This window comes from Acomys minous, assembly GCF_964271855.1.
Source record: "Acomys minous genome assembly, chromosome: 9".
Classification (NCBI taxonomy): Eukaryota; Metazoa; Chordata; class Mammalia; order Rodentia; family Muridae; genus Acomys; species Acomys minous.
Window position 1 is genome coordinate 18465458 of NC_140490.1, and position 25075 is coordinate 18490532.

General features: G+C 39.3%; 1 protein-coding gene across 48 annotated transcripts in view; it reads right to left on the minus strand.

Moving 5' to 3' along the window:
- Positions 1 to 25075, minus strand: part of PBRM1 (polybromo 1) — a 101540-nt gene that overhangs the window by 31926 nt on the left and 44539 nt on the right. For 36 of the 48 annotated variants that reach the window (XM_084796048.1, XM_084796017.1, XM_084796015.1 and 33 more), the window contains 5 exons: positions 22317 to 22593; positions 19435 to 19540; positions 16567 to 17209; positions 10000 to 10211; positions 1381 to 1566 (listed from right to left, as the gene is read on the minus strand). In XM_084796048.1, coding sequence (XP_084652174.1) covers positions 1381 to 1566; positions 10000 to 10211; positions 16567 to 17209; positions 19435 to 19540; positions 22317 to 22593 — 1424 coding nt within the window. The remainder of the gene's footprint in view (positions 1 to 1380; positions 1567 to 9999; positions 10212 to 16566; positions 17210 to 19434; positions 19541 to 22316; positions 22594 to 25075) is intronic. The other 12 variants (XM_084796034.1, XM_084796047.1, XM_084796021.1 and 9 more) reach the window with 1 other exon arrangement.

The following is a 25075-nucleotide window of genomic DNA, read 5'->3' on the forward strand; positions in this document are numbered from 1 at the left end:
CATCATTTCACCCTTCAGAGAGGAGGAGGTCAGAAGACCTACTTGGGTCAGTACATACCAGAGCTCTGTGCATCACTGAGGAAACAGGTAAAGGAGGGACATTTTAGTAAAAGGTAATGGAACTCAAAAGCACTTCACCTGACTGGCAGCTTAAAGAATTGGACTATCTACAGCATACACTACGTGCTATTAGGTTCATTCTTAATGTTTAGGTGCAGCTTGCTTCGCCTCAACCTCCTGAGTTTTGAGATGGTAGGTAAGTGCCACCCAACCAGCTTTTTTTTTTTGTTTTTTGAGACAGGGTTTCTCTGTGTAGCCTTGGTTGTCCTAGATTTACTACGTAGACCAGGCTGGCCTCAAACTCACATCTATCCTCCTGCCTCTGTCTCCTGAGTGCTGGGATTAAAGGTGTATGCAACTACACCCAGATACCAATCCAGCTTTTAAAGACATTTTTAAAGGGAGGCTTTTTGACAAAAAGTTCTAAGCTCAGTTACATTTTTTTTTTTTTTATGATACACAATTTTTCATTTGTGACATTCACTTGAATAAATGTGTTAGGTAAAAACATGAGTCCTGGGGGCTGGAGAGATGGCTCAGAGGTTAAAAGCACTGGCTCTTCTACCAAAGGTCCTGAGTTAATTCACAGCAACCACATAGTGGCTCACAACCATCTATAATGTGATCTGATGCCCTCTTCTGGCCTTCAGGCACATATACAGGCAGAATACTGTATAATAAATAAATAAATCTTTAAACAAAACAAAACAAAAAAATGAGTCTTTTGTTCTTTTGAACCTTTGCCATCCTACAGAGTTTGCCTCCAAGTCCTACTGAATAAATAACACTTCCTACACATTAACAAGTTACAACTCTGACTCAATTGTGGAACTGCCCAACAGTGCTAGATTCCATGTTTGCATATGGTAGGGTGCATAGCTTTATTTATTGATAGAGTGAAGGGTGAATTTATTGATATAACTATTGTTGGACGATTTAAATAAATGAGTTAAAAATTTTTTTCCACAGAATAAAGGAAAAGTAACTACAGTCACATTTCACCAATCTGACTTTTATTTTTATTTGTAGATTAAGAAAAAAATGTACAAAAAATTGTACATGTATGAGTGTTTTGCCTGTATGTATGTATGTATGTATGTATGTATGTATGTATGTATACATGTATACGTACCATGTGTGTGCCTGATACCTGGAGGGGTCAGAAGAGGACACTGAACTCCTAGAACTAGCATTAGGGATGGTTGTGAGCCATAATGTAGGTCTTGGGAACTGAACCCAGATGTTCTGCAAGAGCAGCAAATGCACTTAGCCACTGAAGCCTCTTTCACGCATATGTCCTTTAATTTAAAACATACTTACCAGCTGAATCCTCCCACAGTCTCTCAATACAGACTATGTGTGGCTGTAGATTGGCCTCTGCAGGCTCAACATAGACATAATCTCCAACATGATACATGCTGTTCTTAAAGCTGCAGTCCTGGCTGTATGTACGATGTAAGCCTGAGAGGCCTGCAGTACCTGAGGAGTCTTCACTTTTTTCAGCTTCTTGGATTTAAAAAAAAAAAAAAAAAAAGGTGAAAGACTGTGGTTGCCAGACGAACATTCAAACAATACATACTAGTATTAATTGAATTCTGTCTCTTTTCTCCTTGCCCTCTCACCCCTTTTTTTTGTTTTTTTGAGACAGGGTTTCTCTATGCTATCTTGGCTGTCCTAGATTCACTTTTGTAGACCAGGCTGGCCTCAAACTCACAGTGATCCATCTGCCTCTGCCTTCCGAGTGCTGGGATTAAAGGCGTGCGCCACCACACCTGGCTCCCCCCTCCCTTCTTTGAGGCAGGGTCTGTCTATGTAGTCCAAACTTGGGGTCCTTTTGCACTAGCTGCTGGGACTGTAAGGCCGAGCCCCCACAGCTGGCTATACTTAACTCTTTGTGTGGCATTCAAAGACTCCCAGCCTCCACTCCCAAGACCGTTCCACCACAGCTCCTTTCCCACCTCACCACTTGCCCCTGATGTCAGGCCCCTGCCACACTCCCTCTTGCCCATTTCCGGCAGGTCTCCAGCTGCTCAGGTGTAGGCCACGTAAGTCTGAAGAACAGAGGTGCCCTGCTGCAAAGAGCTAATACCAATACCCCTCAAATTATTCCACAAAATAGAAACAGAAGGAACATTGGCAAAATCATTTTATGAGGTCAATGTCCCCCTGATACCTAAATTGCACAAACATTAAACCAAAAAAGAGAATTTCAGACCAATTTCCTTCATGAACACTGATGCAAAAATACTAAAAACAAAAACAAAAAACTTGTAAACTGAATCCAAGAACATATCAAATACATCATCTATCATGATCATCAAGTAGGCTTCATCCCAGCGGTGCAGGGATGGTTCAACATACAAAAATACGTCAATGTAATCCACCATATATACAAACTGAAAGAAAAAAACCACATGATCACTTCATTTGATGCTGAAAAATCCAACACATGTTCATGTTAAGTGTTTTGGAGAGATCAAGGATACAAGGCACATATCTAAACATAATAAAGGCAATATACAGTATACAAGCTGATAGCCAATATCAAATTAAATTAAGAGAAACTTAAAGCAATCCCACTAGAATCAAGGACAAGGTTGCTCACTCCATATCTTTCAATATAGTACTTGAAGTTCTAGCTAGAACAATAAGACAACTAAAGGCGATCAAGGGGATACAAATTGGAAAGGAAGAAGTCAAACTATCACTATTTGCAAATGGTATGAAAGTATATATAAGCTGTCCGTAAAATTCTACCAGAGAATGCCTACAGTTGATAAACGCCTTCAGTGAAGTGGATGGATACAAAATTAACTAAAAAAATCAGTAGTCCTTATATATACAAATGATAAATGAGCTGAGAAAGGAATAGCTATAAATATATAAAATATCTTGGTGTAACTCAAACCAAGCAAGTTAAAGACTTGTATGACAAGAGCTTCAAGTCTCTGAAGAAAGAAACAAAAGAAGATATCAAAAGATGTTAAGACCTCCCATGGCACACGCCTGTAATTCTAGAACTCTGGGAGGCAAAGGCAGGCAGATCTCTGTGAGTTCGAGGCCAGCCTGGTCTACAAAGCAAGTTCAGAACAGCTAAGGTTACACAGAGAAACTCTGTCTCAAAAAACCAAAAATAAATAAAAATATAAACCTTGTACAAATCAGGGATGTATCACCATCCCTGATCTCAAACTGTACTACTATAGAACAATAGTAATGAAAACCACATGGTACTGGCATAAAAACAGGCAGGTTGGTCAATGCAATCAAATCGAAGACCTAGAAATAAATTCACACACCTATGAACACTTAATTTAGCCCAAACATATATAATGGAAAAGAGAAAGCATCTTCAACTAATGGGGCTGGTCTAACTGAATACCAGTATATAGATCGATGTAAAAAGATTCGTATCTATCACCCTGAACAAAACTCAATTCCAAGCGGATGAAAGATCTCAGCATGAAAACAGATACCCTGAGCCTGGCAGTGGTGGTACACACCTTTAACCCCAGCACTCAAGAGGCAGAGGCAGGTAGATGTCTGAGTTCAAGGCCATACTGATCTACAGAGTAAGTTCCAGGATAGCCCAGGCTACACACAGACACCCTGCCTCAACCAAACCAAACCAAACCAACCACAAACAAAAAACCAAAACCAAACGAAACCAAAAAACCTTGGTCTTTTAGGGCTGGTGAGATGGCTCAGGGGTTAAGAGCAGTGGCAGCTCTTCTAGAGGCTCTGAGTTCAATTCTCAGCAACCACATGGTGGCTCTAGACCAATTATAAAGGGATCTGATGCTCTCTCCTGCCATGCAGGTATACATTCAGACAGAGCACGCACACAGTAAACAACAAGAAACCAGATACAGTAAACCTGATAGAAGAGACAGTGGGGAACACACTGGCACAGGAGACAATTTCCTCAACAGAACAGCAAACACACAGATACTAAAATCAATTAATAAATGGAACCTCATGAAACTGGAAAGTTCCATAAGGCAGAGAACACCATCAATAGGACAAAATGGCAGCCTACAAAGTGGGAAAAGAGCTTCACCAAACCCACATCTGACAGAGGACTGATATACAAAATATATAAAGAACTCAGAAAACTAAACATAAATAGACCAAATATTCTAATTTTTAAAAATGGGGTATAGATCTAAACAGAATTCTCAACAGAGAAATCTCTAATGACCAAGAAGCACTTAAAGAAATGTTTCACACCCTTAGCCATTAGGGAAATGCAAATCAAAATGACTCTGAGATTTCATCTTATACCTGTCAAAATAGCTAAGATCAAGGACACAGGTGACAGCTCACACTGGCCAGGATGTGGAGCCAGGGTAACACTCCTCTATTGCTGATAGAAGTGCAAACTTGTACAGCCACTTAGGAAATTAATATGCTGGTTTCTCAGAAAACTGGGAATCAATCTACCTTAAGACCCAGCTATTCCTCTCTTGGGCATATACCCAAAGGGTGTTTTGTTATAATATATAATAAAGATGCCACACAACAGATCTAGCATGAAAGGAGATTTACTGTGGGAAAGGGGGAAGAGAAGAGAAAAAGGGAGGGTACCCATGACAGGGAACAGAAGGAGGAAGGGAGGGAGGGAAGGAGGGGAAGAAACCAGGTGGGTCCTTTATCCCAGCACCTGGCAACAGGTGATGATGTCAGAGGTTGCTAGGCAACCTAGAAGGCTATTGGGATTAACATGCTCCACCACACCACAAGGACACTTGCTCAACTATGTTCATAGCAGTTTTATTCATAATAAACAGAATCTGCAAACAGTCTAGATGTCCCTCAACTGAAGAATGGATAAAGAAAATGTGTTATATTTACACAATGGAATACTACTGTTATTAAAACAATGGCATAAAATTTACTGACAAATGGAAGGAACTAGAAAAGATCATCCTGAGTGAGGTAACCTAGACCCAGTAAAATAAACATGGTATGTACTCACTTATAAATAGATATTAGCTGCAAAGTAAAAGATAATCGTGCTACAATCCACAGACCCAAAGAAGCTAAATAACAAGGAGGGCTCAAAGAGGACATGTGAATCTATCTCACTGAGAAAGGGAAACAGAACAGACATGATGGGTGGATGGGAGAGGGGACCAGATGAGGGTGGGCGTGGGGTGTGGATAGGAACAAGAGGGATCAGACATGGGGAAGATGGAGAGAGAAAGTACTGAGAGAAACAACTGGAATGGGAGGGACATCTCTGGGAAGAGCTAGAAACCTAGGGCAATATAAACTCCTAGGATCTTTGAGGGTGACCCTAGTTAAGATTCCTAGCAACAGGGAATACAGAGGCTAAACCAGCCATTTTCTGTAACCAGGCAAGATTTCAGGTGAAAGGACTGAAACGCCAACCAAGCCACAAAACCTTTGACCAACAATTTGTCCTGCCTGCAAGATGTGCTGGGGTAAAGGTGTAGAAATTGTGGGAGTGGCCGACCAATGACTGGTCCAGCTGAAGACCCATATCATGAGAGGGAACCTACACCCATGGCACTGCCTGGAGGGCCAGGACCCAGAGGCTGGATAGCCCAGAGACCTAGGGTAGAAAATGATTTCTAATGATACTCTTCTATACTCATAGACTGGGGTCTAACCCTATTGTCATCTGAGAGGCTTCACCCGGCACTGATAGAAACAGACGCAGAGACCCACAGCCAACATTAGGCAGAGCTTAAGGAATCCTGCAGAAAAGGAGAAGGAAAGGTTGTTGTAGTAACCAGTGGGGTCAAGGACACCACAAGAAAACCCACAGAATCAGCCAATCTGAGCCCAGAGGGGCTCACAGAGACTGAACTTCCAACCAGGGAGCCTGGTGGGACTGATCTAGGCCCTCTCTGCACTTATGTTACCATTGCGTAGCTTAGTCTTCTTGTGGGAATCCTAACAGTGGGAGCAAGGGCTGCCTCTGACTCTGTTGCCTGCTTTGGGGACCCTTTCCTCCTACTGGGTTGCTTCCTCCAGCCTTAATAGGAGAGGAGGTGCCTAGTCTCACTGCAACTTGATTTGCATGGCTGGTTGGTATGCATGGGAGGCCTGCCGTTTTCTGAAGAGAAATGGATGAGGGTAGGGGGGACTAGGAGGCAAGGTGGGTTGGATATAATAAAAAACAAGTCCCAGGGTCTCTGTGAGTCTCTTATGGAATATAAAAATGAACCCGGAGCCTCTGAGAGATTTCCAAGAGAATATGTTTGTGTATGGATTTGTGGATCTGATTCTAAGAAAGTTGGCCAGCCTCATCTAAAGCTTTATGTTTCTTCCTTCAAACTCTGGCTCTGGCTTTTCAGGCTCAGAAAGAGACTTCAGACTGGGGCAAGCTGAATTATTCACTCAAACGCTATTATTGTCTGCCTCAAAGAATTAAAGAAAGCTTAATACTTCACTAGGAAAAACATTTATACATATTTATCTGTTCAAAGCATAGTTTTTAATTTTGGGGGGCAGTGATAGAGCTCACACATGTACTTGGCAAGTGCTTTGCTACTGAGCTGTGTACAGAATCCTGTTTGGAATATCTTACTTTGGGCCAAAGCTTATGGTCCTCCCTACGGTTCTCTTACCATGTAGTATAATGCAGTTCATGACGTCTTGAGTGGACATACAGCTCCCACATAAACTCCATGGCCTTCACCTTTCTCTTTCAGAGGGAATTACCTTATTGGGGTTCTATGGTCAATGCCAGCCCCACCAGATTCTGCCACACCAATGTGGCATGGTACCAGACAAAACGTAAAAGCATTTACTCTGTGGTGATGCCTCCCGTGAGCACTTAGTTCAGATGCTGCCTTTTGACACTATAACCAAACTTCTAAAGTATCAATAACTTCTTTGACAAGTTTTAAGATCAATACAAAGAAAGAAAAATGAGTACACGGATGGTAAAGATGCTTTGGTTAAAATTCCTTACATGCATATTGTATTTTAAATAGTAACAAAAATGTAGCTGAGAGAGGTATATCTCATTTAAAAACTGTAAAGCCTCTCTGAGTCCTGCAGGTGGATCTCTGAGTTTGAGGCCAGCCTGGTCTACAAAAAGTCTAGGACAGGCAGGGATACACTGAGAAAGCCTGTCTCAAAAAAACAAAACAAAAAAAAAGTTTTGCCAATTTTGGTTTAAGAAAAAAAAAGTTATCCAATAGTTGATTAACAGAGTAAAATTTTGTGGTATACAAAGCAGATCCACAAAGTTCTTGAGAATTTTATACAAACAGAACCAGAAAACTAGGAACAGGAGCAGTGAAGATAAAGGTGACCTAGTTCCTTAAATTTTATAGACAAGACACAAGCCAAGAAGACCACTCAGTTATAAACACCTTTCCCAAGAAAGAATCTGAGGCAGAGTGCTGTGCCACAAAGGACTCTTCTCATTCTACAAGTCCACTAGCTTCTGTCTAGCTGGATTTAAGTTAAATGGACTCACTTAACACTTTCATCTCTTCCATTTGAACAGATCCTATGCATATATGCGATGGCATTTTTGCTCTTTGGACTTTGTTAACATGTCCAAAGATAGAAGGAAATCATATAGGATGAAGAATCACACCAGACCCTCAATCACACGCACAGATGCTTCAGAAGACAAGACGAAACTTCTGAGCTGAGGATATTTAGATGGGATATGACACCAACTAGAAGGATGACTGTAAAAAACATAAAAGTAACTGAGAACTAGGCCAATGAGGAGCAAAGACTGGAAAAAAAATTGAAAACATGACCAAAAAAAAAAAAAAAAAAAAAAAAAAGGCCTAGATTGCCTATAATAGAAAAGTTTAATTAAAAATGAACATTCAGTGTTGTATAATCATGATCACTATCTCTATAATTCTTTCATCACTCCAAATAAAATGCTATATCATTAAAAAGTACTTCCTATCTTCCCTTCTTGCTCCTGGTCCTTTATCCTTCCTTCTCTATAAATCTGCTTATTCTAGACAGTTCAAACAGGTACAAACAAACATTATTTGTGTTTTCTTCATCTGACATATTTTATGTAGTATATTTTCTAACTTCATCCATGTAGCATGTGAACTTCATTTTTTATGACTAAGTAATATTCCATGGAATGAATACATTATAATTTCCTTATTCATATACCTGCATGCAAGGGTGTTTTTGCCCTTTGAGAAATAAATGGTATTTGTTGTTATGTTTGATATGCTCAGTCATGTTGTTTCTGTGTCTTTATTGATTTTAAAATTCTTTTTTGTTCTATCCATTAATGAAAAAGAAATACTGAGACTGTAATTGTTGAGCTCTTTCATTTCAACTGTCTTCCTTCAGATGTTCTCAAAAAGACTTAAACTATGTGTATTTGTACGTATGTGCATGCATATGAATTAAACTGCCCATGGAGGCCAGAAGACGGCACTGAATCCCCTGGAGCTGAAATACTAAGCAGGTGGTTGTGAGCTGACATTGGGAACTAAACTTGGGTCGTACCAGAACTTCAAGTTCTGGCTCTTAACTGCTGAGCCACCTCTCTAGCCCACAAATTTCATTCTAAAGAGTAATTATCTAAATACAAATTTGGGCTTTATATTTATTTTCCTGAAATTTTTCATATAACTTCACTGCTTTCTAACTTCCATTATTTTGTATAAAAAGTTGGCCATTAATTATACTGTTTTTTTTTTAATCTGATGAGTTTTTTGTTTTTTGTTTTTGTTTTGAAATCCAGATTTTTCTTTCAGAAACTTATGAGGTATCTAAATGGATCTCTGTGTTTATCTTACTTGGGCCTGCAGGTTAATGCTCTTTACCAAATTTGCGAAGTTTCCACCCATTATGTTTTCAATCCCCACCCACTTCTCTTCTCTCTACTAGTATTACTATATAGATTTATCTGAAGGGATTGCTCTCTTTTCTGAAAAATTAGGAGTCAGCAAGTGACTTGGGTAATATTCAAATATCTCTACTCCAGAAGGCAGGATGAATCCTTAGATAATTAATCTGTGGAGAGGATAGTAGATGCAAGTCCATTAAGTTTTCGGGCCAGCAAACCTTCAGTTTTATTCAATTCATTTCCACATCAACCACTTTCAGTTGGAAAAGATACAGACCCTATTATTCATCCATATCATCTTGAGTGAGTGTGTTCTCTCTGGCAGGAAATGCTGTATTGAAGTTATCTCAATGTTGGCAAAAGGACATTCTCACTAATCAGTATGTTTGTGTGTTCTCTCTCTTTCTTTCTCTCTCTCTCTCTCTCTCTCTCTCTCTCTGAAGCTTGATGCTACAGAATAATACATAGTCTTATATATATTTCTAGTTATCTATGTGAACTGAAATGTTATCCAAAATGATCAAGTTTTGCCAAGTGTGTTGATACATGCTTATAATCTCAGACTGGGGCACAGGCAAGGAGGATCACTGACAGACTGGCACAGCCTGGGTTACACAGTAAGGTCCTGCTTCACTCTCCTTGACCCTATCACCCCAAAAAAGCCTCTCTATTTCCAATGACAAATTCCTATTATCAAAATATTTGCAAGTTTGGTAAATGAATCAAAGTACCCTTTTAGGTTGACATGATTAAAATGAAACTAGAAATGTGCTTCAACTGAAATCTAACTACGTTACTTGTCTGGTTTAAGAGGAAAGGTGTGTGGCATCAGCTGATGCTGAGCATGTCCTGGAGCTCCAGGTGAGCCTCTCAAGTATGTGGCATTAGGTTCCCACACTTGTCACTTAACAGTCTGTTTCTAGAATATTAGCTGTGTCAGAAGCAACTTACGTAGTGTGACAAATAGATGATGACAACAGGATTTCTGTTTCCCCACATCTTATGTGAAATAGTCAGCAGTCTGAGTTCTCAATCATACAAACGCTCCAAAGCTAAATGTGGTACTGGCTAGAACAGACTTCAATGTCTTCATACTTAATAAGTGAAAAAGAACCAACCTCTTTTTTCTTCTTCCCGTTTTAGTTTATCTTCTTCTATTTCTTTAGGTAATTTTTCCTTTTTTTCTTTTTCCACATCATTATGCAAATGTTTGGTGGTATAGCTGAGTGCTGGAGAAAGAAGGATCTCTCCATTTTTGCAGAGTTCATCACGAATTCTAATAAAAAACTGCTGAAGTTCTACTGCATCCTCATATATTTCGGAATCTGTCCTATAACGGCATTAAGAGTATCCATTGACACATGAGCTGCTTCTTTTGTAATACTTCAATTACATGCTAAATCCTATCAAATGCTTTATTATGTTCATTAACATAACCATATTTTGGCTTAGCTAGGAGGGTGTTCCCATTAAGTTTGTTAAGACAGAGCCTCTGAAGCCAGGCACGGTAGCACATGCCACGCCTATAATCCCAGCACTCAGGGAGGCAGAGCTGGGCAGATCTCTGAGTTCAAGGCCAGCCTGGTCGACAAAATGAGTCCAGGACAGCCAAGGTTACACAGAGAAACTCTGCCCCCAGCCCCAGAGTACTTGAGCCATGCACTATGGTACATGTCTGTGATCGAGCACTTGGGAAGCAGAGGTAGGAGGATCAGGAATTCGGAGTCATCCTCACTAACGTAATGAGTTTGAATCTGAGGCCAGTCTGGGCTACAAGAGTCTCAAAAACAAAAGACAAACAAACAAACAGAACGGAAAAAAAAATACACAATTAAGTACCTGAGCTGTCACTCAGTTTCCTTTTTGTCAAGGCACACCCCTTTCTTACTCATGTTAAAGGAAAGGCCTCATATTTTTTTTCAGATATACAAGGCCTATGAATCAATCATGACAGAAGAAGCTGGCAGAATTAAAAACTGTACTATTGCTCCTGACCAAGTCCAATACTTAATTTGTATCTATTTTCTTTTCTTTCTTTTTATTTATTTATTTATTTATTATTTATTCATTTATTTATTTATTATGTACACAGCGCTCTGCCTGCAGGTACATCTGCAGGGCAGAAGAGGGCACCAGATCTCATTGTAGATGGTTATGAGCCACCATGTGGTTGCTGGGAATTGAACTTGGGACCTTTGGAAGGGCAGTCAGTACGCTTAACCTCTGAACCATCTCTCCAGCCCTTTTCTTTCTTTTTTTATTGCTGTGTGTCTGTGTGTGGGGGATTCAAGACAGGGTTTCTCTGTGTAGCGCTGGCAGGCCTCAAACTGAGGCCTCTGCTTCTCCAGTGCTGGGATTAAAGGTGTGCACCACCATACTTGGCGGCATCTACTTTCTTAATCACAGACCCACATTATAGAGAGTTGGGCAAAAAAGTGTCTACTTTCTTCTTTTTGGTCCCACAGCATTGCTCCCTTGGCTGATAGGACTCACTGAAACACTGAACCTAAACAATAAAAGCACAAGAATATCCCGTGTAATACAAATACAGGTCTGAGAGTTAAATTTAATTTCTCAAAAGGAACTGATTTGGAGGAAACTGGGAGATACAAAAACTGCAAGAAAGAAAAATTATGTGTCATGCTTAGAATTTGTCTAACTATATAAGCTTTACTGAGATATAGTCTCATGTTGATATTCAAACTAGCATGGAATTGGATAGGTAGCTTAGCCCTAGCTTTGAACTTGCATGATCTTCCTGCTTCCACATTCAAATGTTGGGATTCAGGCACAAGTCAAGAGGGGTATTATTAACAGTTATGTAGACATGGGGTTAGGGGAGTGTGGAAGGCAAAGCAAGGCCACTCCGTTGACCCCTGACACAAGACGTATTATTAACAGTTATGTAGACATGGGGTTAGGGGAGTGTGGCAGGCAAAGCAAGGCCACTCCGTTGTCTCCTGACACAAGACAGTAGAGCACTACATACCAGAGATACTCCGATGACCCCCCTGTCAACAGAGAGAACTGGCACAGAATTAACCCTGTAAATAACCTAAATAGGTATTCTGGAGAAGTTCTAGAAACATATTCTGAGGATCTGGAGATGTTAATACTTTTAGGAAAGCAATAAAAATAAAATCTACTCAGGAAAGAAGTGCCATAAAACACTATTTTTGAAATCTTTCTTGAACAAAGATAACTGAAGTTTGTTTTCTTACAATTAAGTTCATTTCATAATAGCGCTCAGATTTAGTGAGAATTCTAAGTGAAAATATACATTTGCCAAATTCCTGTAACACTGAAAGGGCAGATTCACAAGTTCATCAGGCCGCCTAATATAATTACATTTTGTAGAAATTACTAAGATCCTGATATATCCTTTAAAAGTATGGTAAATAATTTACTAATCTTTGCTTTGGTTTTTCTTAAAAATTTCTGTAATATAATTCTAGTATTCAAAACATTCTGTTAGGGAAAAAGAGTAAACGGTGAGATCCTGTCAAGAAAAGGGGGGGTGGGGGAATGGTAGTGGTGGTGCACGCCTTTAATCCCAGCACCCAGGAGGCACAGTCAGGAACTCAGTCTCTAAATTCCAGGGCAGCCAGAGCTATACAATGAGACTATGCCCCAAAACAAATAAACAAATTAATTGATTAAAAAAGTTAGCCTAGGAAACCAGGTGTTGACTGTGCAAGAACAAAAGTTCAAGACAGAAAAACAACCAACTCTAATTTCCTGCAATTGTTATGTAATTCTTTCAGGTAAGCTTGATATCCAGTAAAAAGAAATAATTAAAATTATAAGTTCTATATGCTTTCCTGTATCTGTTTTCCTATGGAATCTTCTTACTTGCAAGGGAGCCCCAGTGATTTTTTAGGAATACTGCCAACACACTAGTAAACTGTCACGACTCAGCATTGTACTGCTGCTCCCTGTGCCAACTTTTCTGCTATTATTCCCTGCGCGTATTCCTTGTATTCCATAATTCTGGGTAGCACTAGGGGGTGGGGTAAGTGGTGATGAAGTAAGAATATTCTGAAAATCAACATGTGTATTTCATATACTCATATTATATATCTACAATGCCTAAAATTAATGTGAACACAGAAGGTAAGAGGGTAATGTATAATTCACTAAACAGATGCATTTTAAGCTACTTTTTTCTTTTTTTTGGTTTTATGAGCAGGCTCTCGCTATGTAGTCCAGGCGGGCCTAAAACTCAGAATCCTTCTGCCTCTGCTTCCATGTGCTGGGATTACAGGTATAAACTACAATATCTGGTCTATCAATTCTTCTTAAGAATTTATTATCTTTTCTTTGGGTGTGTGTGGTTGTAGGGGTATGTACATGTGTTTGTAGGTGTGTGTGCATATGGGTAGAGTTCAGAGGTCAAGGTCAGGCGTGTTTACTACTTTCTATCTTATTTTTTGAGATAAGGTCTTATACTGACTAGCTGGCTAGGAAGCTCCGGGGATCTTCCTATTGCCCACCCTCAGCTACCCTCACTTCCAAGCACAGTAGTCACAGGCCTGTGCCAGCATGCTTGGGTTTTTTATATGGGTGCTGGGGATCTGGACTCAGATTCTCAGTCTCGCATGGCAAGCACTAAGCATCTCCTAGACTCTTTTTACTAATTCTTATAAATGCCACAAGAAGTCCCAATACTATTTTTATTTATAAAAATTAAAATAGCTTCTATCATATTTTTATTTTAAAGATTTACTTATTATGTATACAGCATTCTGCCTGCAAGCCAGAAGAAAGCACCAGATTTCATTATAGATGGTTCTGAGCCACTATGTGGTTGCTGGGAATTGAACTCATGACCTTTGGAAGAGCAGTCAGTGCTCTTAACTTCTGAGCCATCTCTCCATCCCCCTATTATATTTTTAAAACTTATGTGTACGGGTGTTTTCCCTACATATATGTCTTCACACCACCTGCATGCCTAGTGCCTATGGAGGCAAGAAGACGGTGTTAAATCCCTTGGAAATGGAGTTACAGATGGTTGTGAGCCACCATGTGGGTGCTGGGAAACACACCTTGATCTTCTAGAAGAGTAGCCAGTCCTCTTAATTGCTGAGCTATGGCTCCAGCCCCCTATTCTGTTTCTCAACAGAGCTGTGGGCATGAGGTAAACTATATGAATTACTGTCTCATATAAATATGTTGTGGGCCCTCAAAAGCAAAAACCTATCATATCATGGGAAAATGAAAATATCTCGGGTTCTAGAAATATAAATCTACTTCTTTATTTTTTTGTTTGTTTTTGTTTTTCGAGACAGGGTTTCTCTGTGTAGCCTTGACTGTCCTAGACTCACTTTGTAGACCAGGCTGGCCTCGAACTCACAGTGATCCACTGTGCTGGGATTAAAGGCGTGCGCCACCATGCCCGGCTTCTACTTAACTTCTTAATAGGCAAAAAACTCCCCTAATCTAAGACACATGTATCTTTAGAAGACTCACTGGACTCAAGCCATAGTGGGATCACAGGGAGTGTCTTTTGATTTACAGACTCCTTAGACTGAAAGAATAAGCAGACAGCTAAATTTCATGAAAGTGCTGCTACATCGCATGCACCTAGAACATGCTCGTTAACTAGTGGTCTCCAACAAAAATTACTTGAATGAAAACTCCTACAGAATCCGACTGCAAGATATCCCCACTTTCCTCTATTTCTATCCCTAGTATCACATGGGAACTATTTCCAAAACATGTTAATTAAGGGCCTACCTCCAACTCTGAAACACAACATCTCCACACCCTAACCTTTGCCTTTCTTGATACCAATTATTCTATCTGGAGTATCAGACTCTCTGTTCATCCTCCAACTCTTTCATGATGCTTTTTACCTTTTTAGGTAAACTCTGGCCCACAAAGTTCCTTATACCACTATCTTGTCTAAATGTTGGGTTTTAACATGCTATTTCACAATTCCTTACGCATTAGTCCTATTCTGTCCACAAGACTTCAAGCTCTTAGAATCTAGAGCTCAACAATGCTTATCATGCATGGCTGTGTTGCATAACTGGTGACTGTCAGCAGCAATGTTCTCAGGGGGAACCAGCCAAGCCATATCACCTAGTAGTTATTAGCTTATGAAAACTTGTCTGTCTGCACATCTCCAGTTCTTCACCGGAAAAATGAAAGGGGTTATCAGTTCCCTAGAAAAGCGCAGATGAGTTGGGAGATTATCTTCATGAAGGGCTTTCCCATGATACTTTACAGAAGTTCTCACCAGGAAAAGCAACCATTAGTATTTATTTTTCCTTCAAGGTCCAGAGCAAATGACGGCTTTGAAGATCTCCTAGGTGAATTAAACAGCCTGAAGTTCTAGCTCTCAGCACTACAACACTGTAAGCCACAAGAAGGTAGGGTTTAAAAAAAAAAAAAAGAAGGTAGGGTTTTTTACTATCTTTAAGGTCATCCATGCCTCTAAGGTCTGCATGCCTCTAAGCGCATGCAGAACCTATGTTGCAATTGCTGGATTACACCGAATATGCTACTAATAAGTAGCAAAGATATACAAAGGCCAAGAAGCTGAAGGGCTTTTACTAAATCAATTATTTTAAACCATTTAGTCCTATGCTAAGTTCTTAAATTAATAATTAAGATTTAAAAACAAAAAGCCTTCTTAAGTACTTGAAATAAGAGATTGAGGGGGGCCAGAGAGACAGCTCAAGGGTTAGGAACAGACTGTTCTTCCAGAGGACCTAGGTTCAAGTTACAGCACCTACAAGGTGGCTAACAACATCCATAACTCCAGTCCCAAAGGAACCAACACCCTCTTCTGGCCTGTGGGAACTGGACATATGTGGTACACAAGACATACATTCGTCGCTCCTTTCCGCGGCCCCCCCCCCTTTTTTTTTTTTTTTTAGTTTTTCAAGACAGGGTTTCTCTGTATATCCCTGGCTTTTCTGAACTCACTTTATAGACCAGGCTGGCCAGGAACTCATAGAGATCGCCTGTCTCTTATTCCTGAGAACTGGGATTAAAGGCATATGCCACCACACCTGGCTCCTGCAGGACATCTCTGTACACATAAAATAAAAATAAATTTTTTGTTTGTTTTTAAGAAAAAGTGATTGGATTTAGACCAGTCTAACCTCAAAGAATAACTCCCAGCTCTTTAATTAAAGCATTCTTAGACTAATCCTACTTTTAATTTTATTACAAACTATATTACTTCTCCTTTAAAATACATGTTCTGTGAAAGGCTGTATTTTAGGTTTCTGCACTGGGCAAGAGCTTCACTTCGTTGTCCTCTCATTGGTACTTTGACAACTTAGTAGTGCTCTTTCTTCTTTATACAATAACCTGCTTTTTGTTTGAGGCAAGGTTTCTCTACATGGCCTTGACTGTCCTGGAACTTGCTCTGGAAACCAGGCTGGCCTCAAATTCAGAGATCCGCCTGTTTCTGCCTCCTGAATGTATGGGGTTAAAGGTGTATGCTACCACTACCAGGCTCGCTCTTTTTAAGTTTCCACCTGAGCCCCCTCCCCTCACAACACTGTAAAGGGGGAAAAAGTAGGTATTTGCCTTCTGAAAATTCTGGATAGCAGGCTACCCTCTATAACCACGAACCTAAGTGGAAAGGTTCATCAAAGCATAATTCCCTAATCTGTTTTGCAGTAAACACCACATATTTTCCTCATAAAGAAATTGCTTTGAAAACATACCGATTCATCCTCCTTGCCCTTTCCAATACTTCAAACATATGCTCCTGAAATAAATCAAGTCGCCGATAGCGATTACTTTCAACATTCTTCCTAATAATGTCAAATGTAAGGGGAGGTTTGTTGGGAAAGTTTGGATCCACGGCAGGAATTTCTGCTAAGGAGTCACTGTAACATCTTCCTTCATCATCCTGATGACTCATGACTGACACAAAAAGATTATGGATAAGTTCTTGGATCAGCAAAGTCACATTTGGGACATGAGAATCCTCATCTCCCTCCAGGTCTCTCCGAGTTTCGAGGAGGACTTTATGTAGGACAAGGGCATCTTTGTAGATCAAAGACTCTGGTTCATTGTAGGTACAGGCGTTATTAAACATCATGACAAAGTCCTCCACCATAGAATCTATATCTTGGTACTTGTTTGCCATCATGTGACTTCGGATCTTTTCCATGTCCATGGGCTTTTTAATGGTCAGATAGTAGTCGGGCAGCTCTGACCGTGAGGGGAGTCTTAGGAATATAGCACTAAGGCGGCGGCCCCTCCTGTCGGTGTAGTTCTTTACAGCTTCGTACACTTCACTGAGCCTCTGCTGCATTGGAGTCATGTACTTTGACTTCTTAGGAGAAACACCACTCTTTCTACCTGAGGAGGGAGATGCAACATAATGGTGAGTGAATAAAATTGTGCTAAGCATAAACTGTTACACAGCTAGTACTACAAACGTTAGAAAGGGGCTGTCCTAAATGACTTGTAAAAACACAATAATTAGCATATCATTAGTGAGACAGATCTTATAGACAAAAAATAGATCTGAAAGAAAAGATTTACTTTTTTCAACAATATAGTTTTTATATATATAATAAATTTATATATAAGTAAAATTTGTATTTGCATATAAACTTTTTTTGAGACTGACTCTCATAACAAAGGTGAGCTTTGAACTCTTCACTCTCCTGCCTCAGCCCTTTGAGAGTAAAACTGTGTGAGTAACATAAAAGCAAGTCATCATGTTTTTGATGTGAGAATACTTCTTTTTCTTTTTTTTACATATACATTTATATTATTACACATATACACAACAAACTACCTACAAGAAGAAGAACCACGAAACAATCAGGAATTATATAAATGTTACATTCACAGTGTTTTGGCAACCTTAAAGAAAGCATCTTTCCTATCTTGGTGTGGAGAACAAATACTTTCATGCTGTAACAGCTGTGAAGAGGTCAAACAAATGAGTATCCCTGAGACACTCTAATGTTATCACCTCTGACATCTCTGAGAACTAAGAATTTTACTACAGGAAAAAGAGAGATGTTGAAACAAACTGAAGTGTTGACAAAATTCTTGAAACTTGAATATAAAAGTATTAATTGAGTTTACCATATTTTACCTCTAAATATAAAGCCATATTTTTCCTAGTTCCATTTAAGGACATTCCTAGAAATGATGACCAACTCAGTAACAGGATGCACCAAACTAGTCTTTGTTTATAGGCAGAGTCTCATGTAACCCAGGCTGACCTCAAACTATGTAGCTGAGGCTGGCCTTGAGCTTCTGATTTTCCTGCCTCCAGCTCCCAAGGGCTGGGATTACAGGCATACACCTCCATGACTATGTGTACACTTTTATAATTACATGAAAAGTATACTTCGTTAATGACAAGGAATGGTCATTTAGCAGTAGTTTACAATGCAATGGTGAAATTCAGTTTATAGGTAGCTTACACTAGCTTAATCTCCTTTCCAGTAAACACAGCTCTAAAGATTATCTGACATCATTATTGGTTGTTTAACATTTAAGATTATTTGACATTGTTATTTTTAGCTAGCATTTGTTTAGTTTATATTAAATAAATCAGAAATATCTTCTTTAATTCAATGGTATTCTTTTTCCTGTATTCTTTTCCTTTAAAACTTTCAATAAAATCATATACATATAGGGCACTCAAATGGTCACTGAGTAGTACATTTCTCACCTCTGAAATTTCATCCAGCAGTTATCGGGATTGATTTTTAATTTTATGAACATCAAATATAAACAAAACCTGCCATATTTTTCATTTTGGCATCAGCTAAAGAATAGATAGTTTTCCTATTTAGTGGTTATGTTATCACTGAATTCCAGAAAGCATGGAAAATCTGTGCCATTATATTCAAATTTCTTTATTTCATGGTTTGGATATAAAGTATTCCTTGAAAAGTTCCTCATGGCTGGGTAGGCGGTGGTGGTGCATGCCTTTAATCTTGGGAGGCAGAGGCAGGCGGCTTTCGGTGAGGCCAGCCTGGCCTATAAATGGAGTCCAGGACAAGCAAAGCTACATACACAGAGAAACCCTGTTTTGAAAAACCAAATAAATAAATAAATAAATAAAAAGTTCCTCATGGAAGATTTGGAAGGCAGTTGGTGGATATAGTCACTGAAAACTCTGACCACAGTAGCTCTGCTCTTAGCAACAGATGACTTGATGGCGTCATAATGTGAAGGCAGTACTGGGAGATGGGAGGGACCAGAGTAAGTGCGTCAGTGGTGGGGTGCCTCTAAAAGTCACTCCATGTTGCAGATCTGCAACTCTGTGTCCTTCTTACATGATACTCTATTTTCACTACAGTTCAAGAACAAGGGAGACTGAACTTCTAAAGTTGTGTCAAAATGAATTCTCTCACATTTTCATTGTCAGATATTTTGGTCCTATCAATGAAAAAACTAATTAACTACTTAAAGCACAGTCAAAGAGTGTGAATGTGAGGAAAGACAGAGTGTCAGTGAATAAAAACATATTTATCATTTAATTAAAGAAATGTCAAGAAACCAGCAATCTCTCTTTGAAAGACTAAATTGAAGAGCAAAATATAAGGCAGACTTACTCAGCTTCAGTTTGGGAGAAGCCATGTCGTCATCATCGGGTAGTGGTCCTAGCTCTTTCCTTTTATCTTTAAGTAACTTCTCCAGGATATGGGCATCATTGTATACCTACATTCCAAAAATATAGTGAAGATTATTTCCTAAAAAGATAACTAAGGAGTAAAGAAGTTTTTATCTCTTTGAGGGTAGTGACACATAATTAATAGCCAGCACTCAGAAAGCTGAAAACGACAAGTATGAGGCCAGCATCAGTCACACAGTGAAATGCTATTTCAAATATCAAAACATCAACTAAAAATAAAAACTAACGAACATGTGTGAATGTGTTTAAAACATGGTCCAGTTAGCTGGGTGGTTTTGGCACACAGCTTTAAATGCCAGCACTCTTGAGACAGAGGCAGGTGAATCTCTGAGTTCAAGGTCTGGTCTACAGAGTGAGTCCAGGACAGCCAAGGCTACACAGAGAGACCCTGTCTCGAAAAACCAAACCGCCCCCCCCAAAAAATAAAAAGATATAGCTGAATGGCAGAACACACATAAAAGTCCTGGGCTCAATTATCCTCAGCAGCACATCCCATCAGACAGAGCATTCAGCACTAAGAATGAGTAATGCTCCTGCAGAACACCTGAGATAATTTCTGAGCACCCATGAAGCCCAGGACTATACACAACTCCCGTTCCAAGGGATACAACACTCTTCTGTGATCTTAACACTAGGCACGTGTGTAATACACATACATAGACACATACAAACATACATATACACACACATACACACACAGAGACAAAATACTCATATACATAAAACCTTTTTCCTTTTATTTGTTTGTTTACTTGTGTATGAGTGCTCTACCTGCATGTGCACCTGCACATCAAAAGAGGGCATCAGATCACTTTATAGATGGCTGTGAGCCACCATGTGGTTGGTGGGAATTGAACTCAGGACCTCTGGAAGAGCAGACAGTGCTCTTAACCACTGGTCTATCTCTCCAGCCCCAAAATTGTAACTGATTCCATCTAGACGGACAATATCATTTGAAGACCCTTCTACAGACTGCAGACATTTTCTTTTTTTTAGATTTATTTATGTATTATGTATACAGTGTTCTGCCTGCATGTTTACCTGCCCACTAGAAGAAGGCACCAGATCTCATTAATATATGGTTGTGAGCCACAATGTGGTTGATGGGGAATGAAATCAGGACTTTTGGAAAAGCAGACAGTGCTCTAACCTCTGAATCATCTCTCCAGACCACATAAAACCTTTTCAAAAATTCTTAAGATAAATCAAAAAACAAAACAAAAAAAAACCCAAAAAAACCCAACATTTTAATGTATTCACTTTTCTTGGAGTACATATTCAATATTAAGTATTGTTGCTGAAATTCAATTATTTCTATTATATGTTTAATATCCTATAAAACTTGAAAGTATATACTATGATTATTATTTCTAAATTATACACAAGGAAACTAAAGTTGAGGAATAAAAATTTCCTTACACACAAAACCAGCACAGCAGGAAACATTCAAAACATTTGTCTTTTTATGACCATCATCACTTTGGTTTTTTGAGACTGAGTCTTATATAACCCTGGGTGGCCTAGAACTCATGATGAAGACTAAACTGATCTTAAATTCAGAGATCCACTTGTCTCTTCCTCCCAAGCACTGGTACTACAATGTGAACTACTACACCCAGCTCTTTCTTTTACATGTGAGTGTGTATTTGTGCATGGAGGCCAGAGTTGACGTTGGATGCCTTCCTTGATCACTTTTCTTCCCTCCCCCTCCCCCACCCTCTCGGTCGTCTCAATGAAGGGATCTCCTTGTCTTACCTCCCCAGGACTGGGATTACAGGTATGTACTTTTGCATTTGGCTTTTTACATTCGGTGCTGGGGACTTGAACTTAGGTCCTCATCACTGTACAGCAAGAACTTTATATACTTAACCATCTCTCCAACACAAACAAGGATTAAATTTAGGTACCATATAAGTGCATGGGAAACTAAAGGAGGGTATCAGGTATTTTCTTCAATTATGCTCTGTCTTATCTCACCAACTTTCAGCTAAGCTGGCTGACCAGCAAGCCCAAGGAGCTTCCTGTCTCTTCCCCAGTGCTAATTTATAAGCATGTGCAGTGGTGCCAGGCCTTTTACACAGGTGCTGGGGAATCTGACTTGAATCTGCCATGTTTGCAGAATCAGTGCCCTTATTCAATAAACCATCTTTTAAAATTATAACTTTTACTCATTTTTTTAAAAAATGTACTGCCTTCCATTTTAAAACAACCAAGAACAATAAAATAGTAACATAGGAACCAAGACTTGAGTCAAGAAGAGCTGATAGCTGTGGCAGTCAATGGAAATGCTAAAGAAGCAAAGACAAGTTTACAGACAGCCTGGATTACACCTTTAAACAAAGCTGTTTCCAGCTACATAGCTAGTTTCAGGCCAGCCTGAACAATGAGATAGTTTATCTGGAAGCTTAAAAAAAAGGATTGAGAAAATGGTCCCTAGGTAAAAAGCCAGGCACAGTGCACATGCCTACAACTGCAGCACTGGGGAAGAGGATCCTGAGGGCTTGCTGGCTAGCCAGCCTAGCTGAAAGTCAGTGAGGTAAGACAGAGTGACTGAGGAAGATGCCTGATGACCTTCTTTAGCTTCCCACGCACCTGCACATTCACTTGCATGTTTTGTATATACATGTGAGTGCACATGCACGAATGCACACACGCGCCTGCACAGAGAGAGACAGAGAGAGAGAGACAGACCGACAGACACAGGGAACCTAGTTTTGATCTTTCAAAATGCATTATTCTACAAAACAAAAACAAAAACAAAAAACAAAAAAACACAGCGCTCACTCTAGATCCCTGTGTTACCTGGGAGCCCTCCTCATTGTAATGCCTGGCATTGCGGAACATGAGTTTCATGTCTTCCATCATCCCTTCTTCACCTGCATATTTGTCATTTCGGATGTTATGCTCAATTATTTTCAGGTCCATTGGCTCTAAGATGATTTTATAGTAATCAGGATAGTCCTTCTTGGATGGCTTAACCATAAATAGATCACAAAGTCTTCTGCCTGACCCTGGCTCTCGAGCTTCAAGAACAACATTGAATAAAATTTTCATTCGCTGTTTTCTTATGTTCTTTTTACTGTTGAGGGGGAAGGTAGAAAAGGGGGAAAAAAACAACATCGTCAGTTTTCTTTATCCAAGGGTAAAATATCCAAGGGTAAAAACCATGAAATAATATAATTTGTGGGCAGACACTTCACAATGACTACAATGTATTGATTAGATGTGCCATAAACATAGCACACTGGAAAGGTATAAGAGAATATTTTAAAAATTTACAAAATGATTAAAACAGTGATCTTGGCAGGAACAACCAGTGACAAACCTGTTTAGAATAGCTCTTGAAATGTAAAGTTGAAAAAGAGATACTGTGTGATACCTTAAGGAAATTCAATAACCAGCTGAAATACATTTTGGGGTTATAAGACAAATAATGCAATAAAATTAGCTATTCTATTTCTAAACACAGACAAAACAAAACAACCTAACAGTCCCTACTTAGCCCTTCACCCAGTATTCCTGTCTAATCCAAAGTAGCCTGAAGTAGTCTGTGTTTCATCTGAGGTCTCTCTAAATTTTTAGCCTTCAGTGTGTATCCTTGCCTTTTCTCTAGCGTCCACAATCAAGGTAAGATCTTGAGAAGCTGATATAAATGGTATAGAACAAAGTACAAGTATCAGAGATCAATAACATCAGAATTCAAAAAGAGCCCCAAGATGCCTGGCTTACTTGTTGACGAAACCAGTTCAGAGAGGCTAAAATGAAATGTTCAAGGCAGATGGCTTAATACATCACTAAAGGTTTACCTTCCAGGCTCACTTCTGGTCAATTTTCTTATGTCTTCGGGATAGTGGTCGGGTGTGTAAAAAAGGAACTAATTCAAGATTTAGTTTCTAGTCTTAAAAAAAACCAAATACCTGCCAAGATCCTATAATACAATACATAGAGGTAAATATTTTTAGTTGTTTTCCAGATTTCAAGGTCATCTTTGGATTCACAAGTTTAGACAAATTTGGGGCTACATGAGATGGAGGTGGGGTTGGAGAGAGAGGAAAGGGATAGGAGACAGAACGATCATGTGTGCATCTGTGTATGTGAGGTGTGTGTGTTCAAATAAAGAATAATCAGCAATTGAAAACCCAGACACCCTTAAGTATCAAAACTGTTTACCTAGTATGACAGGGCTCATGACAAACTGAAAGTGACCTAAACAGGAAAGAAACAGAAAACTAGTTTCCAGGATTAGGCTCATCCTCACTACCTGGGTCTTTCCTCTGACTGTCCTCCTCCTCAGTTCTTTTGTGTCTCTGTGTCAAGTAAATAGTTGTTAGCTAACCTAAGAGATGGGTCATCTAGTGGATAGTACTTCCTCAAAGAGGCAATATGGAACAGTGACATGGAGACAGTGTTCTTGATTTCTAAGTCTGTAGCTAATGGACGCTCTTAATGGAGACACAACTCCAAAGTGTCAGCCCTCCACACAAGGCAAGACAACTTTAATTTTCAGAGACCGAGAAGAAATTTCAGAACTTGAATTAAACGTCACAGAAGTCATACTTAAATCCAAGCTAGTATGGTTGTTTAGAACTGTCTCACATGAAGAGCATAACTTCCAAAGATGCATGAACTCAGTTTTGAAATGCCAGGCTAAAAGTGCTCATTAGTTAATACAGAAAGAAATCAGTTCCTCATTGCAGAAGTTCCATGAAGCAGAATGCTTCAAGCAAAGGCCAGACATGAACCAGGAGATAAACTTCATTCTCTTCCGGAATTCAGCAGACCACTCCCAATTATCAGCAGAGTTTTCAGTATTATGCTACAAACAGTTATTAGGACTGAAACTGTGGCTGGCTTTAATGAGATTTTAAAAGACAAGTTTTAAACTAAATTTTGTCAAGTAAAAGAATAGCAAGCAAATGGTCCATTCTCTCAGTGCCAATAACACTTGGCAGCTATGAATAGGTCAGATCCTGAAGATGAATCTACCTGTATATACAAAACTGTAATCAAGTAACTATAATTTCCTTTCTCTACTTAGTATCATGAATAATATAATATATAATTTTTTACAGCCTCAGAGGCAAACAAAACTATTACTAGGGTCACACAGGACCTTCTTTGAGCAAGTCCAATTTTATTTCATTTTCAGTTTTCTAAATCCTTACATATTGCCTTTGAGACTGAGAACCACTGGTGCAGAAAACTTCGGAGCTAAATTTCCATAACAACTGTATTACATTTAGTGGTTATGTTTATTGCTTTCCAATACATACTGTTCAGGTATGCATCTCTTTGTGTTTGTGTGAGAGACAGTGATTGTATGTCATGTGTGTTTAGGTAGCCATAGATGCCAGAACAGAGATTTGGATTCCCTGGCCCTGGAATTATAGGCAGCTGTAAGCAATCTGTTGTGGTTCTGTAACTAACCTTAGGTCTTTCAGAAGAAATGCAAGTTCTTTTAGGCACAGGAGTCACCTTTCCAGCCCCTTTTCTGTCCATTTCCAGTATCACTTTGCTTTTTGGAGTCTTCGTTAGAATATATTTGTAGGCACTCTACTCCT